The sequence below is a fragment of the Helicoverpa zea genome, chromosome 23 (genome assembly GCF_022581195.2).
Source record: "Helicoverpa zea isolate HzStark_Cry1AcR chromosome 23, ilHelZeax1.1, whole genome shotgun sequence".
In the NCBI taxonomy this organism is placed as follows: Eukaryota; Metazoa; Arthropoda; class Insecta; order Lepidoptera; family Noctuidae; genus Helicoverpa; species Helicoverpa zea.
Window position 1 is genome coordinate 5,306,860 of NC_061474.1, and position 15,190 is coordinate 5,322,049.

Below are 15,190 nucleotides of genomic sequence, written 5' to 3' on the forward strand. Positions count from 1 at the left end.
ATAACATAGATGTTATAATCATTCTAGATTTCTTGGATATGTATAGGGGTGACATGGATGTCTATTCAAACTAAATGTGGCAGCAATAATTTTAGTGGGAATTACTTGATGATGTGATCTGCATAACACTGTCTAGTCTGACACCAGTCTAACCAAGGGGTGTTGGGTTGCCCGGGTAACTGGGTTGAGGAGGTCAGATAGGCAGTCGCTCCTTGTAAAGCACTGGTACTCAGCTACATCCGGTGAGACTGGAAGCCGACCCCAACATAGTTGGGAAAAAGGCTCGGAGGATGATGATGTGATCTGCATGACACTATTTTACTAAAGTGATACACGAAGCTAGTTTTTCAAGCTAGGGTGGTGAACTGCTATCGGTAAATTAGTAAGCTACTAGGGTAGGTACTTATTTAGTAACGACGGTACTATTCACAGCGATTGTCTATGATGATATCTATGTATAACGGTTACCCTAATCCCACGCTGTTAAAAGCCCACACATCTGAAGATTTATCTATACATATAATAAATCTGTAAAAAAACTGTGTCTGTACATTGAATATATAAAAAAAATAATAATTGGGTGGGGTTTAGAAACAGTAATGGAGCACAAATCCAAAAAAAAATTCTGTCTGTTTGTCTGTATGTCTGTATGTCTGTATGTCTGTATGTCTGTATGTCTGTTTGTTTGTACACGCTAATCTTCCGAACTACTGAACGGATTTCAATGACTTTTTCTTTGTTGTATCAGTATTAGGCCTGGTCAACATATAGGCTATAATTTATCTTCGAAACTTGAAGACCTGATGCAGAACTCCAACAGACCAATAAAACTATAAGAGATACAAATATGGTGCCGTGGCAAAAATTGTTTCATTTGATGAGCATTTTCAGCTGAGATTATAAATTTTAAGATCTGGAAGACCTGATGTGGAACCCCAAGAGCCCAGCTTCTCTGTACCATATACAGGTATGCCGTTTTAGCAAAAGTTGTTCAATTTGATAAGCACTTTCTATTGACTTATACAAATTGAAGATCTAAAACACCTGATGTGGAACTCCAGGGGCCCAGCTAGACTATAGCATATAGAGGTATGACGTTTTAGCAAAAGTTGTTCAATCTGATAAGCACTCTCTGTTGACTTATAAAAATTGAAGATGTAAAACACCTAATGTGGAAACCCAGGAGCCCAGCTAGACTATAGCTTATAAAGATATGACGTTTTAGCAAAAGTGGTTCAATCTGATAAGCACTCTCTATTGACGTGTAAACATCGAAGATCTGGAACACCTGATGTGGAACTTCAAGAGCAATACTACACTTGAAATGTATAGAAATGAATGTTATGAAATAGGTATAGTGAATCAAAATAAGTAATTAGTCCGTCTTTTAGATAACCCTAAAATAATGGACACGCATTTTTCTTTTCTCTCTCTCACAAACAAATAATAACGAAGATACAACAACGCTTGAATTTCGTGTTAAGTCACTGCTTAGTACAAATTTTACATACCTAGACGTGGCGTCACGAGCCTCCACTCTCTAACTTTGTTGCGTTTTATCTTCATTATTATTTTGTATATCTCTTCCAGACCTCGGGACTACAGAGTTCCAAATTTTTGGGAGGCAAACGTGGGGTCGAAGCCAACACGCTGAAGCCCTTTTGAGACAACTTTAATGAAATGGTGACACAAAACCGACGATTATCCCTTTATACACTATAGAAATGAACCCAAGGACAATCCCCGGTGGACGTCGTTAAAAAAAAGACAAATCCCGGTTCTGTGCTAAACTATTGCTAACTATGGAGGAAAACTACTTGGGCTATTTTGATGGGATGTTAGTGGATGACAATGTATTAGGTACATGTAAAAACGGCAGGTGGAGACTCGCCACCTCACTTACTGTAACCAGTCACTGAATAGCAACAAGAGGGCAATAGGGACATGAGCGGCTGAAGGGTGAGGATACCTCGGCGGACTTTAAACGCGGATTACGCGCTCCCTGTGCTTACCATGAGGCACCTACCCTCCGAGCAGGGCCACTAATCCTGCTCTAGCGACTCCACTCTGGACGGCCAAGCCAAGCCAGAGGCGTGAGACCTACCCCCGTCATGGTTCACTCCGACCGGCCGGAGATGGGGGACAGTATACTCTCCCTGGAGAACTCAGTATATATAGCCCCGCGGGGTCGCTACTCCCCGTCATCAGCCTCAGATGTCTTGCGGTGCATATATCTCATTATTATTGTCGTTATTATCTCAAGAGCCTTTGTCCCAATTATGTTAGGGTCGACTTCCAGTCACGATGCAACTGAGTACCAGTGTTTTACAAGGAGCGACTGCCTATCTGACCTCCACAACCCGGTTACCCCTTGGTAAGACTTACTGGCTTCTGACTACCCATAACGACTGCCAAGAATGTTCAATGACAGTCGGAACCTACAGTTTAACATCCCCTCCAAATAACGGTCATTGGTATCCAAAATATACGTAGAAAGTACATACGAACTTAGAAAAGTTGCATTGGCAGGCACTTGCCAGACCTGGAATCAAAGACGCACGCTCATACTTGAGAGATTGGTTCTCTACCCACTAAACCACCACGAATTCCACTAAGTCACCACGACTTTGTCATCTATTTAATGTTTTTTTACGAAATAATACCTACGTGTAATATTTTTGCCACACACAACTTAAATGCGGTCTAATTAGAATCACTACTTTTATCCCTATGGTCACGTCTATTGCGACGATTCAGATCTTTGATTTTGCTGACCCCATAGTCGCTGGCATAAGGGACAGGATCCGCGTACGAAGTCGCGGGCAGAAGCTAGTGTTTAAATAAAAGCACAAAACTTTTGAAATTTAAATGTATGGTCATTATGTTTTACTTAACAACAGGTAATGAAAGATCCGAAAACTTTTTATTTTACCCTTTTAGTAAATAGTTTTACATAGAGCGACTATCTATAAGATTTCTTCAACCTTCAACGTGGGCACCTCGATATGCTTTGAGAAAGACTTATGGTCATAGCCTCGTCATAGCTTCTAGTTTCTGACTCCCCTTAACGACTGCCATTGATGGTCAAATGACATCCATACCTTTTTTTTAACGACGACGTCAAAAATCATTAAATGACCTCTCCCGCTGTGGGTTAGTTAAATAGATGATAGTGCGTTTCGCAGACTGCTGTGATGCTGTCCCTTCTAGAACCTTCTACATCAATATGAAGAGAGTTGTTAATGATCTGTAGGGACGGCTACTAATCTTCTAATCATTCCGCAGTGTATAATTTATGACATTGTACGCGTTATATTAATTAATAACTGTGCGTGTCGGGGATGATATCTCTTCAGAGAATACGCAAGAAGCTGGGAATTACTTTAAAGTTGAGTTGTGGCCACATCTTACGTCTGTACGTACATTGCTTGAGTTGCAAGTTTTGGGGTGAATGCTGTCACTGGCCTATTTGTGTAAGTAGTATGTATACTCGAGTAAATTATGCTTCTGTTGCCCTGTTTTTAAAGACACACCAACTGCCATCAGCTGTTTTGTCCGGACCCTTGTGGCCTCCGTCTCACCCCCGAATAAAAAGTAGCTTTCCTTGGTGAATTTAGTATTTAACACTGACATATTTTTTTTCAATTATGTGCGTAGTTCCTGAGATTTTTCTTTCAAACAAACACACTTTTCACTTTTCAGCTTTATGATATTGCCCGTAGATTATTTTTCCATACAAAAAGGGGCATAAGTAAACATAAAAGTGCCGAATGCTTTATGTAGGCCACCCTTCATAAATAAACTGGCTGTATAAGATGTCTTGAAGAATTAAAAAAAAATTCAGCGATTATGGATCAAAATTCACTCTACTCGAAAGATAACCAAAAGTTACTTCTAGGAAATGTTCTGTAACGGAAAAGTATCTTTGAGATGTTTCCTTAAATAGATTTAAATAATAGCTTAGGTTCGCCGCATAACTTTCCTCTCACATAATTATTTTGGTGAAAAACATACGCTAATTTAGTGCACTATAATAAATACATAATTACGGATTTAATTACTTATTAACCAAAACTACTACCTATTACCTACTTCATATTTGCATTAAGAATAAATTGCATTATAGATTTTGACACAAAAATATTTTGAACTTAGAACGGAAAGAGTTCAACGCCACGCCTGAACAGACTGGCTGAAATAACTAACAACAGGTGAGTAATGCATTAAAATATTACCACTTCAATGAACAACTCTTACACACGATGGCAGTTACAAACTTCTCTAACGACAACCTTAAAACATAACACCTTACTAAAACTTCTCCATTTATCACCTCTAGGGAAACAGAACTTTTTGCAGCATACCATAGCTAATTTAATTTCATTTAGGAGCACCCACGTGGCATTCGAATTTCAAAAAAACGATAAAAGTTAAAAAAATAACGTTCGCCCTCTAGCGAATTACCCTTCTAGTTAGTCGATCAATTTACATTGAAATTCGGCTCATCTTTTAACTGTTATTGTTGTTTTAATCCTTAAGGGCTGGTTCGTCACTTTGTGCCGCCAAAGGTCTCTTATTATTCATAATTATGCCCTGAGCAAATTATCTGGCATCTTTTAGAAAAGTACGTCTATTACGCCGTTAGTTCCTAGGTTTGTATTTGTTAAAATTTGCTTAACTAGGCCACTAAACATGACATGCGAAGGTATTGATGTCTCATTACGATTAACACTACGTGATATTACCACCCACCGACATAAGCAAAGTTTGGCGGTCAAACTTCGTATAGAAGATTAACTTTCCATCGGGGATGTTCCAGGATAAATGCGTATCAAGGGACTTTTCTAAATTGTACTGAAAGAGCAATCATAATTGTTTTAAATGATATAAATTTTAATTACGTGATAGCTTTACGTTTTACGTTTTTTTTACGTTATATTTAAACTTTTTTCAAAACTTACGACGGTAAGAAACAATTCGGCAATAAAAAAAATAATAAAAACATAGACGCGACAAATGAGCGACACAATCTTCTATTTGAAATAGATACGTCTGTGCAGATCAAAGGAGAATCGTATCTCCAGGTTTCGGCATTGGTTGAACCTATTGTCATTATTTCGGCATTACCCACCTACGATGTAGTGGGTAACTAAATATCCAGTGACATATACCATATACAGCCCTTAAAATAGTAAAACGTAAAACATTTTTGTAATTGCGTATGACTTAATGGTATTCTCAAGTGTCAATTAATTTAAAAGTTATGTTATGATAATAATTACAGTGTCCTTTGTTTTTATTTTAAGTGTTCAAAAGAAGGTCAAACGGCACGTTAAATTGGCAAATAAACTACTTATTGACTGTAAAGGAGGACATTAAAATTCTATTTGTGTATCCTCACTATGAATTTATACCATTTAAAACAATTATGATTGCACTTTCAGTAGAATTTAGAAAAGTCCCTTGATACGCATTTATCCTGGAACATCCCAGATGGAAAGTTAATCTTCCATACGAAGTTTGACCGCCAAACTGTACCTATGTAGGTGGGTGGTAATATCAACTCGTTAAATAATGACGTCATATGAGATCGACTGGTCTTTTTATTTACATAGATATTTACAGCACTATAAATATTTCAAAAAAAAAAACCTAAAAATATCCAAGAAAAAGTTAAAACTAAAAATCGGCAGAAAATTGGAGTCATCCCCGTTGGATCTCATTTCAATTTTTGTGGCGTTCGATCCCAAAATTAATAATTAACTTGTATTTCCACATTTAAAATAAAATAAAAAAAAGTCTCGTTGGATCGAGCCCAAGACCAAGACGTCACTATTTTATGCCAACTTCTGACTGATGATTTTTTTTTTTACAAATGAATACTTTTTAATGAACTACAAAGGCACGCCGGATATCTAACCAAAAGAATAAAGACAGTTAGTAGAATAATAAAATCCAGGTTTAAGAATTTCGGTCTCATGACGTCATTTTGTCGTCCTTTCGAACGGAATTGAATCTTTTGTTACTAAATAAAAGATATAATCGTTCTTTTAGTTAATTTCTAAAGCAAAGAGATTGTCTTTGACTTTGTAGTACGGCCTACGTAAAAAAAGGCCGATTGCAAAAGGGGTGAATAGGGTGATTTTATATTCGATATAATGGACAATGTTCTTCTCAGGGCCGTCTTTAAACTATTTGAGGCCCTGGGCACATTAGGATCATGGGGCCCCTATGACCTTGAGAAAACACTATTTAGTTATAATATAAACTCTTTTGCAAAAAAAACGGGCACCTATGCGAAATCCTAGATTTAAAGCCTTACGTATTATATTCAAAGGGTATTATAGTAGGTATGTTTCTAGCATAAAAAGGGTTAGCCAAGCACGCGTGAGAGTGTATTCTTTTGAATTTTGTACATTTGCAGTGGCGGCGTAGCATCGGGTGGTACCCGGGGCGGACTACCTATTGAGCACCCCCCAAAACAAACGACAGAATATAATCACGGACTAAATTTCAAAAGTAAAGTACTTAAAAATTGTGTAGAAATCATTCATGGTGCTTTTTGCTAGGTTTAACATAAAGAAGCTGGAGACAGATCAGAATTTGAAATCACTGCAAACTTAAGCGCTAGCGAAGCGATCCCGTAATTTTTGTGTTTTAGGACATAAAGAACCTAGACACGATTTACGAAAAGTAGCGCAAAGGGAAAAAGCCGCGAGCGCAGCGAGCGCGAAATTTTTAAATTTGGGACAAAGCACCCAAACAAGTGTAAAAAAAACCACTGTAAAGAGAAGAAGCCGCGAGCGTAGCGAGCACGAATTTTTCGAGTTTTGGGACACAAAAGTCCTCCACCTCCTAAACAACTTAGAAATCGGCAGCGTAGAGCGTCAGTTGTTTTTGCTACTTCGGTCTTTAACTTTTTGTTAGACTGAGGACTCAAACAGTAAGCGCAGAATGAATCAGACATTACCTATTAAAAAATCGCAAACGAAGCGAGCGGATTTTTTTTTATAATTTTGGGGAATTAATTTAAGTAATCCATGACAGCCGGACTGGCACCCCTCTCAGTGACGCATCGACGTCTTGCGCATGCACTGTTGTAGTTTAGTTTAAAAATTGAATAGTGTGCAGTGACTGGTAGTGAACCTAGGCTTCGCAGATTAGAATGGCACCCTCACTTGTCCCTTCTGCCGGCGCTATCCTGGTCGTGCACATATGTGCCGACCGAGATTCCCCCCCCCCCCACCTTACTAAGAAATTGAAATACATTTGCTAAGAAATTGGTTAAACACTGTTTTGGACTAATTGCTAGCAGAAAGTTCGTCAGTGTTTTGAAGTGATTTTCAGAAAAATGATAATGCAGTTTTAATTAATGTACATTTTTGTTAGACCAAAACATTTTTGAAAAACTGCGTATTAAAATTTGATAAAATTTTCACCTGTTCTAAATGGGCTATACCTACTGATGATTGATGGCAATGTTAAGAGTTTCGGTATTTTAGTGTAAAGCGCTCTATCGTTTAGATATTGTACCCACGTGTTTTAAAATATCGCTCTTTCATAATTAAACACCATTTAGAGGAGAATCAGTATTTTGGGCTGCGACAAAACCAATTTAAAGTAAGCAGTGCCGATCACATTATCATCAGATTTTTCAAAATTAATGTTTTTCGGTAATACCTAAATATCGGTTTAACATTTGGTAATCTGGCAGGAACTAGGGGGCCCCATTCGATCCCGGGGCCCTGGGCACTTGCCCATAGTGCCCAGTGGAGAAGAGGGGCCTGGTTCTTCTCCCCCATAGCAAAACTTTGAGAAGGTAAGTACGTACCTACCTATACCTACATCAAAGGAGGTACTGTAGTGTGTATGGAAATGTATTTAACACACACGCATGGATTTTCATAATTGTCACCACATATAAAGTGTTCGGAAAGCCATCAACCCTTTTCGAACTTTTAAGTGATAGAAATTACTAGGTACCTACATTTTGAACCCTCTAACTAAAAGGTTACCCAGCTTCTAGGTAGGTGTTTTGGAAGGCACTATAAATTGGTGAGTCCCGGCTGTCTCTAATTTTTGCCAGATCGTTATGGGTAGTCAGAAGCCAGGAAGCCAAAACCAGTCATATCAATGGTTGCCCGGGTAATTGGGTTGAGGAGGTCAGATTGGCAGTCTCTATGTCGAACACTGGTACTCATCTTCATCTGTTGCAGATTGGAAGCCAACTTCAACATAGTTGGGAAAAGGTTAGACAGATGATGACGATCACCTTTTTCAGGTTGCCAGGTTATAAGTAGGACCTAACATTGTTAAGAAATAAATACATTACTGTAGAGTATAAGTACTTATCATTCATTTGAAAAACCTACGTGCTGTAATTGAAAGTATAGGTACATAAAAAATATAACAGCTTAGGTAGCTGCTAATATAGAAGAACCAAGAAAGCATAATAAGCCCACTACGCTACGACGAAAGGTAGCATTCATACTACAAAGTCTAACTCTGCCTAGTTCAACCATATCGTAAGAGATGGCGCCACACGTACTAAATTGAGTATACAAGTCGTGTTTCATGTATTTTTATTTATTTAGTTTTAGTTTACAAAATATATTCAGTAATAAGTGAAGAATAATTTGTTTTCTTCAATTAATAAATTACAAATTTTGCTGGCCTAAATCCCTTTTTAGGTGTTTTGAAAGATTATTTTGAATTTAATAAAATTGCTGTCCGAATGTACATAGTTTCCGAAATCATGAGCTTATTAGATTAGGTACGTAAATAGGTCCTTATAATTTGAAATTACGGCGTCGAAAACATCGTACGCGATTCGCGAATCTTTTATAAAAAATTATGAGTTGAAATGACATATTGCGCCGACCCCAAATAAAATTGGGAACAGGGCAGGAGGAAGAAGAAGAAGAAGAAGAAGTTGAAATGAGTTCAAGTTCTAGTTAATTATACTTCCCGCCTTAAAAAAAATACTCATTCATTACAAACAATAATCGATTCTAAGAATCGACTAAAATTTGTAAAGAGATCATATCTTTTAGAGAGATAAAACTTTTATACCTGGTAAGTAAGTCACTGAATTTATTTAAGGGCAAAATTATACTACTTTTTGGGCTAGAACATTTTATAAATCTTTCTTCAACACACATTAAAGATAAGAATGAAAGATCTTTTGCACAACACTATTACTTCGTTCGGTCGCATCGCCCAGTCGTCATAATCATTCACTCACTCCGTAACGTGAACGGAACGCGGATAGTGGAAACATGTCTGCCGTTTGTGTTATTTGACGTAAATATTGACGAAAATCAAGTTTCTGTTTTCATATGCGTAGTGATTATCGGTGCTATTTCATTTTTATAATGTGTGTGGATGTGCAGTGATCCGTTCATATGAGGCTGCTATACAAAACAGGTCCAATGGAGTCACTAAGAAAGTGGTTCTATAAACCGAAGGTACGTCAACATGATATTTTGATAATTATCCTTGTAACTGTGCTAATTTCCTTGTCAAATTCAACTTTAAAACATTACAAAGGATATTAAAAGATAAACAGACGATGTATATCTGTTTCGTAGGTGTGGTATTTATGATTCGCCTAGAAGTTGTCATTCTTTGTTGGCATATATTGGGATGATTCAGGCGATGTTTCTGTTTGATTTTCCTACTACCTACCATTGTTCTGATTGTTAACGTGTTCAGTACAATTTCCTATTACTATAGTGGTCATATTAAATCGCTAGGGTATGATTGTTGTGCCTTACGTCATAAAGTACAAGTTTTGTATTGTCTGGTCAGTCATATGCAAATTACTGTTCAAATAGTAAATATTTTAGTATGAAAATGTTATGTAGCGAGCGCCTCGGTGGCCGCGTTTAATGTGATGCTGTTGCAAACATAGAGTTGTTATGTTAAATAGTTGCTTAAAGATTAGCTGGTCATACTGGTTTGTTTTGCGATGTCTCTTGTTGATGTTTAAACGTCGTCATTAATTTGTCTGCATACATTTTCGTGTTGTGATTGCCAGCTGTCAGGTTCATGATATGTTTTAAGTCTATTGAGCAAAGAGTTAGCATTTTAATGTTTTTCTTTGTGTTCTTTATCACAATACAACAAATGAAGGTCATGTACTGTGTGATAATATTACCCAAATAGCTAACTATCAGTCATTTGATAATGTTAGCATATGATTAAACTGTAGCGTTCAAAGACTTCCTATTCTTATCAATAATAATCAAAATACAATAGACTGACTCAATGTTATCAGTTTCACAGCAAAAAACTAAAATAATCTATCATTTGTTTTTTTTTTCTATTGCTGTCTCATGTTATTTTGATATATCAGACAGAGAGGCGTTTATTGAGTAATCAATTTCGGTAGTTTTAAGACATGAAGGTTACAATACTTATTGGTCCCCATTGTTTTTTAATACCTAGCGCACCCAGAGAAAATGGATAATTGGGTTATTGAATAATTTTTGGAATCTATTCAGTAGTTAAGCAGCAGACTGTTTGTTTGAATTTGCTAATGTCAAGAACATTAGCGAGTTCAAACAAATACATTCTTCAGCTTTATTGTTATTCTTATGGACATATGTATGGTGGAATTTCCAAACTAAATATTGACAATATTTAACATTAATTATTATTTAAAAACGAATTATTTAAAAACTTGTTGTAATGTCTTGTGCTAGCAAACTTTGGGTATTTCCTAATGACCGGTCCTGCTCATTAATGTGTAAAATAATGTTTGTTTATAGTGGAATTACTAACAACATCTTATATTTCATTAAATATATACAATTTATAGGCATGTAGGTACTTGGTAAAGTAATTCTATGAATGGACAGTACTTAAGAGTATTTCTGTGCGTAATGTAGAACGAAAAATACATTCATCCATATTTCACACAATTCACATGAAATAGAATATCAATATAATGGTAGTAAAAGTCACTCAATAAGGTCCATTGGTTAAGACAGGTACAAAAACACCTTCACATTTTATAGCATGCTAAATAACTAATTAGACATTCAAATGAACGGTCATTGATTTGACTATTCAGATCGTGCACATGAATTAATTTACAATAGCCAGCTTTAAATTTACTTACATACCTACGTGTTGACTGACTAGTTGGGACTGATGGTCACCTGTAATGTAACTGAGAACCCCAGTTTTGGTCAGAGACGGTCGGCCGGATTCTATGGTTGCCTAGTCAAAAATGTAATCTACACTTTTGCACTAGGTTTTATAAAGATTTTTTTTGCACTCTAAATGCTCCAAAACTACTGGGTTGATTAAACAAAAAAAAAAATATGTAGAGCTAGAGTATTCCCGAGTAACACAGGCTATATTTTATTTGGGTACGGGCAGTAGTTTCTACGAGACGCAGGTGATACTATAGGAAAATGACTAAAATGTAATCAATTTATAGTAAAAACATACTTTAATATTAGTGTCTCACTTTGTGTACATTGGCATCGCAATATACATGATTCCTGCATCATCTCACTGTCTTAGTTTTGATATTCCATTTCTGGCTGCAGAAATCTCAAGTAGTTCATCATCATCCTCTGAGCCTTTTTCCCAACTATGTTGGTGTTGGGGCCTGCTTCCAGTCTAACCGTATTTAGCTGAGTACTAGTGCTTTACAAGGAGCGACTGCCCTATCTGACCCCCTCAACCCAGTTACCCGGGCAACTCAATACCCTTAGTTAGACTGGTCTCAGACTTACTGACTTCTGACTACTCGTAACGACTGCCAAGAATGTTCAATGACAGCCGGGATCTACAGTTTAACGGTCCATCTGAAACACAGTCATTGCAGAAATCTCAAGTAATTAGGTAATCATAATGTGAATATATTAATTATTGTTAACAATATTTATTTGTTTTCATCATTCATTTAATTTTATTGCTATCCATTGTTATTGCATTCAATTGCTATTTATGTTTTCATTCATTATGCTAATAATTCTGTTTATTAGTAGAAAAATGTCATGAATGATTTTTTCCTGGTTTCTTAGCCTTTTATTTTTTGTTATGTTTGAACTTCTTGTGAAGTTAAAAATATGTTATTCAGATGATTTAATTTAATTTATGGGGCTATATGAAGTTAGGTAAACAATACAAATGATTCATTCTATAGCTCACTTAGACTAGGCGGGTTGAATGCTATCTACATAAATATGTACTTCCAATCAAAGATTACTCAAGCTATGAACTAACCAAGTATCTAAAACAATAATTAACAAAATATGTGTATTGTATTATCTTTGTTTTTCCTTATCTCATAAGCAGCAATGGTTCATAAATTACTGTCATAAGTTAATTTCCATTTCTGAAAGGTACCTAATGACTGGTGAGATTTACTTATTTGTTTGTATTGTTTAAAGAAATGTTTTGAGAAAGGAACAACGTAATAAACAGACTTACTCAAAGGCTAATAATAAATATTTCAATAATTTGGCTGCCTTAACTTTCTCTTAATTCAGACTGGTATTTTTAATAGTGTGTAAATTCCAATGTGATGTCATACAGGTTGTACAACTACTTTTAAAAGCAGAAACAGTTTTTTACAATGTCCATTTTATCTTAAGACCATCTCTAGGGCATCTGATATTGTCAATTAAAAACTTAATAATTGCAGGTAAGTCGGAATTACAATACTACCTACGCCACCTGCTATGACTTGCCTAAAAAATAAAAACAACATAATAGTTCATAGGTATTAAGCGAAACCACGCCTGGGCCATTACTGTAGACAAATTGTATATACTCTGACAAAGGCCTTTGTCCAACAGTGACACGAATTGACACGATTATTTTACAATTAGATGACAAATACGGATTAGTGCGGTAGAACGATCTACACCGGTACCTGAGCCTAGTTTCGTGTGGTTTACCTATGTGCTGTGTTGTGACGTCATGCTAACCATTAAAGGTAATTGAGAATCGACAGTACTTGTACCTACCTGAAGGCCAGCCTTATGAATTAATTTAGAATGTGAATGTAAAATTGACGAAGACTTATGTGGTGGAAGGTAGGATAATATGGACTTACACCTCATAGAGTAAGTCTACATGAAAATCTTGAGGTCTCATTCGTGGAACTAGTAATAAAATAAAGTCGTATCGGACAATGTAATAGAGATGAGTGCAGAGTCTATCATTCAATTGAAAAAGCTAATCTCATAACAATTTATCGCAGACCTCAAGTACTCTACATGTATAATAACAACAATTTTGCAACCATAAACAATTTTATTCAAGAATCGATTTTATATTGACATCCTTAATCCGCGTTATCGGATTGTGACGTCACATCCCGCGTCTCGTTTTAACAAGGCCAATTTATTCGTTCGTCTCGCTTGCTCACTTTCACTTTTTTTCACCGCTTTCCCAATGGCGAAACTCGGTCGTCTTTGCCAAATCTTTCGCGAATGGATGCAGTCTGTCGCCCATTCAACATTAAGTTTGTGGGTGTCTTAAGTTTATGAACCGATTTCTTTTGGCATTGTTTGACTTTTTTTAAAACCATTGTTCTTGGACGTGGCAACCGTTACACTAAGTATTGTTGGTAAACAGTTAATTTTTGGCACTCAACTATTTACCGTATTCTCTTTGAACTTTTAGCTGGGGTTGTGTATTTCGATCTATGCTCTAGATTTATGTATTACTGTCTCGAAATAAACAAATGGAACACAAGCACAACATCTTTTAATACATTTGTGTGTCACGTTTTCTCGCGGCAGTCTCTGTGGATTGGAGCCGTTCTATTGGCAATTAACTTAGCTGTAGCAAATCGTCAAACTAATAAAATCCTTGTAATGACTGCATGGCCTGTTGTGGCATGACCATGCGGTTATCAGAACGAGAGATAATTGACGTAAACACCACGCCTGCTCTTTGGGTCATCGCGTTACATTCTAGTACTGTGAGCACTATTAGTAAACATTGATTCGTTATTTATACCATTATTTGACTTTTTGAATATTTGACTATACTGTAAAAGGGTGTTTTTCAGAAAACTTGACCCTAGCAAAATGGGCCTGTCCCACACATTCAAACATTTTTATTTTTATTTTTTTATATGGCACGTGTGAAAGTGAGTTTTTGATTAATTTAGGTATGGGTCATTCTAAGTTAAGAAGTACTTTCGACGGCAACAACAAAAAAATACATTTTTTTTCAATAAACTTTACAAATAACCTATTTATCACTTAAAACTAAATGTTTCCTATGTGGTCACTCAAATTTATTGCAGAAATGTACGTAATTAAGTCACAATAAGCTCTAATATATGAAAAATGTCTCTCCCCTGGTCTGTCCCCCAACCGACTTTATTTGTAAATCAGTAATTATGAATGTATTAAAATTCAATAATTATTATAAACTCTTTAATTTTATAGGGACAGTAAACTTAGTAATAGTATCTTACAAGTAAAAGTGCTTTTATTTCAATTCTTTAAAAAAAATATGAACACCGAAATTTGTCCACCGAGTTTCGTGTCTCGTCCCCTGGTCTTTTGTTTTCGTTCAAAAATCAGTTTTGCTCTCCTAGTCTGTAGAAGTTGTGACCTTGAATGCATAGTGTGTAACGTGAAGTTAGCAGCAAACGGCGCATAAGCAACTGCGCCGCCTTTATTGTCGGCCATTTCGTTCACGCTACTCGCTGGGTGCAGAAGAGTTATGTGAATGCAGTCTTTCCTCTGGTAAGTTTTACATTGCAATTTTTTGTTAAAATACTAACATATACTTCAATATTTACTATGAATAGTGTGTACATTGTTATGTTTGTGTGTGAATGACGTGCGCGAAATACTTTTACGGCTATTTTAGATTTCTATCGAAAATGTATCTCCCCTGGCGTATTTCCCCTGGCTCTTTTGATGGCAGGGGAGATACTTAATGTCCAGGGGAGATACATTTTTACGCGTTTCCATTAATACTTCTAGTTTTCTCTAATCCTTTACTTGGCGTTATGCTTATTTTAGCTTTACAATACAATATTACGTTTTATTTACAGAAAAATGGCTTGAAAAGAAGAGGATAGCAAACGATTACGATATCAAAGAATTAAAAATGACCCGGATAAGTATTTCATCGTTGTACTTGTTTTTTTTTGTAGCGTTGGACTGCACAGATTTAAGTGGATCTATTTCTTCCGCTTGTT

General features: G+C 36.2%; 1 protein-coding gene across 1 annotated transcript in view; it reads left to right on the forward strand.

Annotated features, from left to right (window-relative positions):
* Positions 1-9,240: 9,240 nt before the first annotated feature.
* LOC124642041 (lateral signaling target protein 2 homolog) overlaps positions 9,241-15,190 on the forward strand; it is a 60,429-nt gene continuing 54,479 nt past the window's right edge. Inside the window, exon 1 of the mRNA XM_047180338.1 lies at positions 9,241-9,467. Within this exon, the coding sequence (XP_047036294.1) occupies positions 9,405-9,467 (63 nt within the window). The 5' untranslated portion in view covers positions 9,241-9,404. The remainder of the gene's footprint in view (positions 9,468-15,190) is intronic.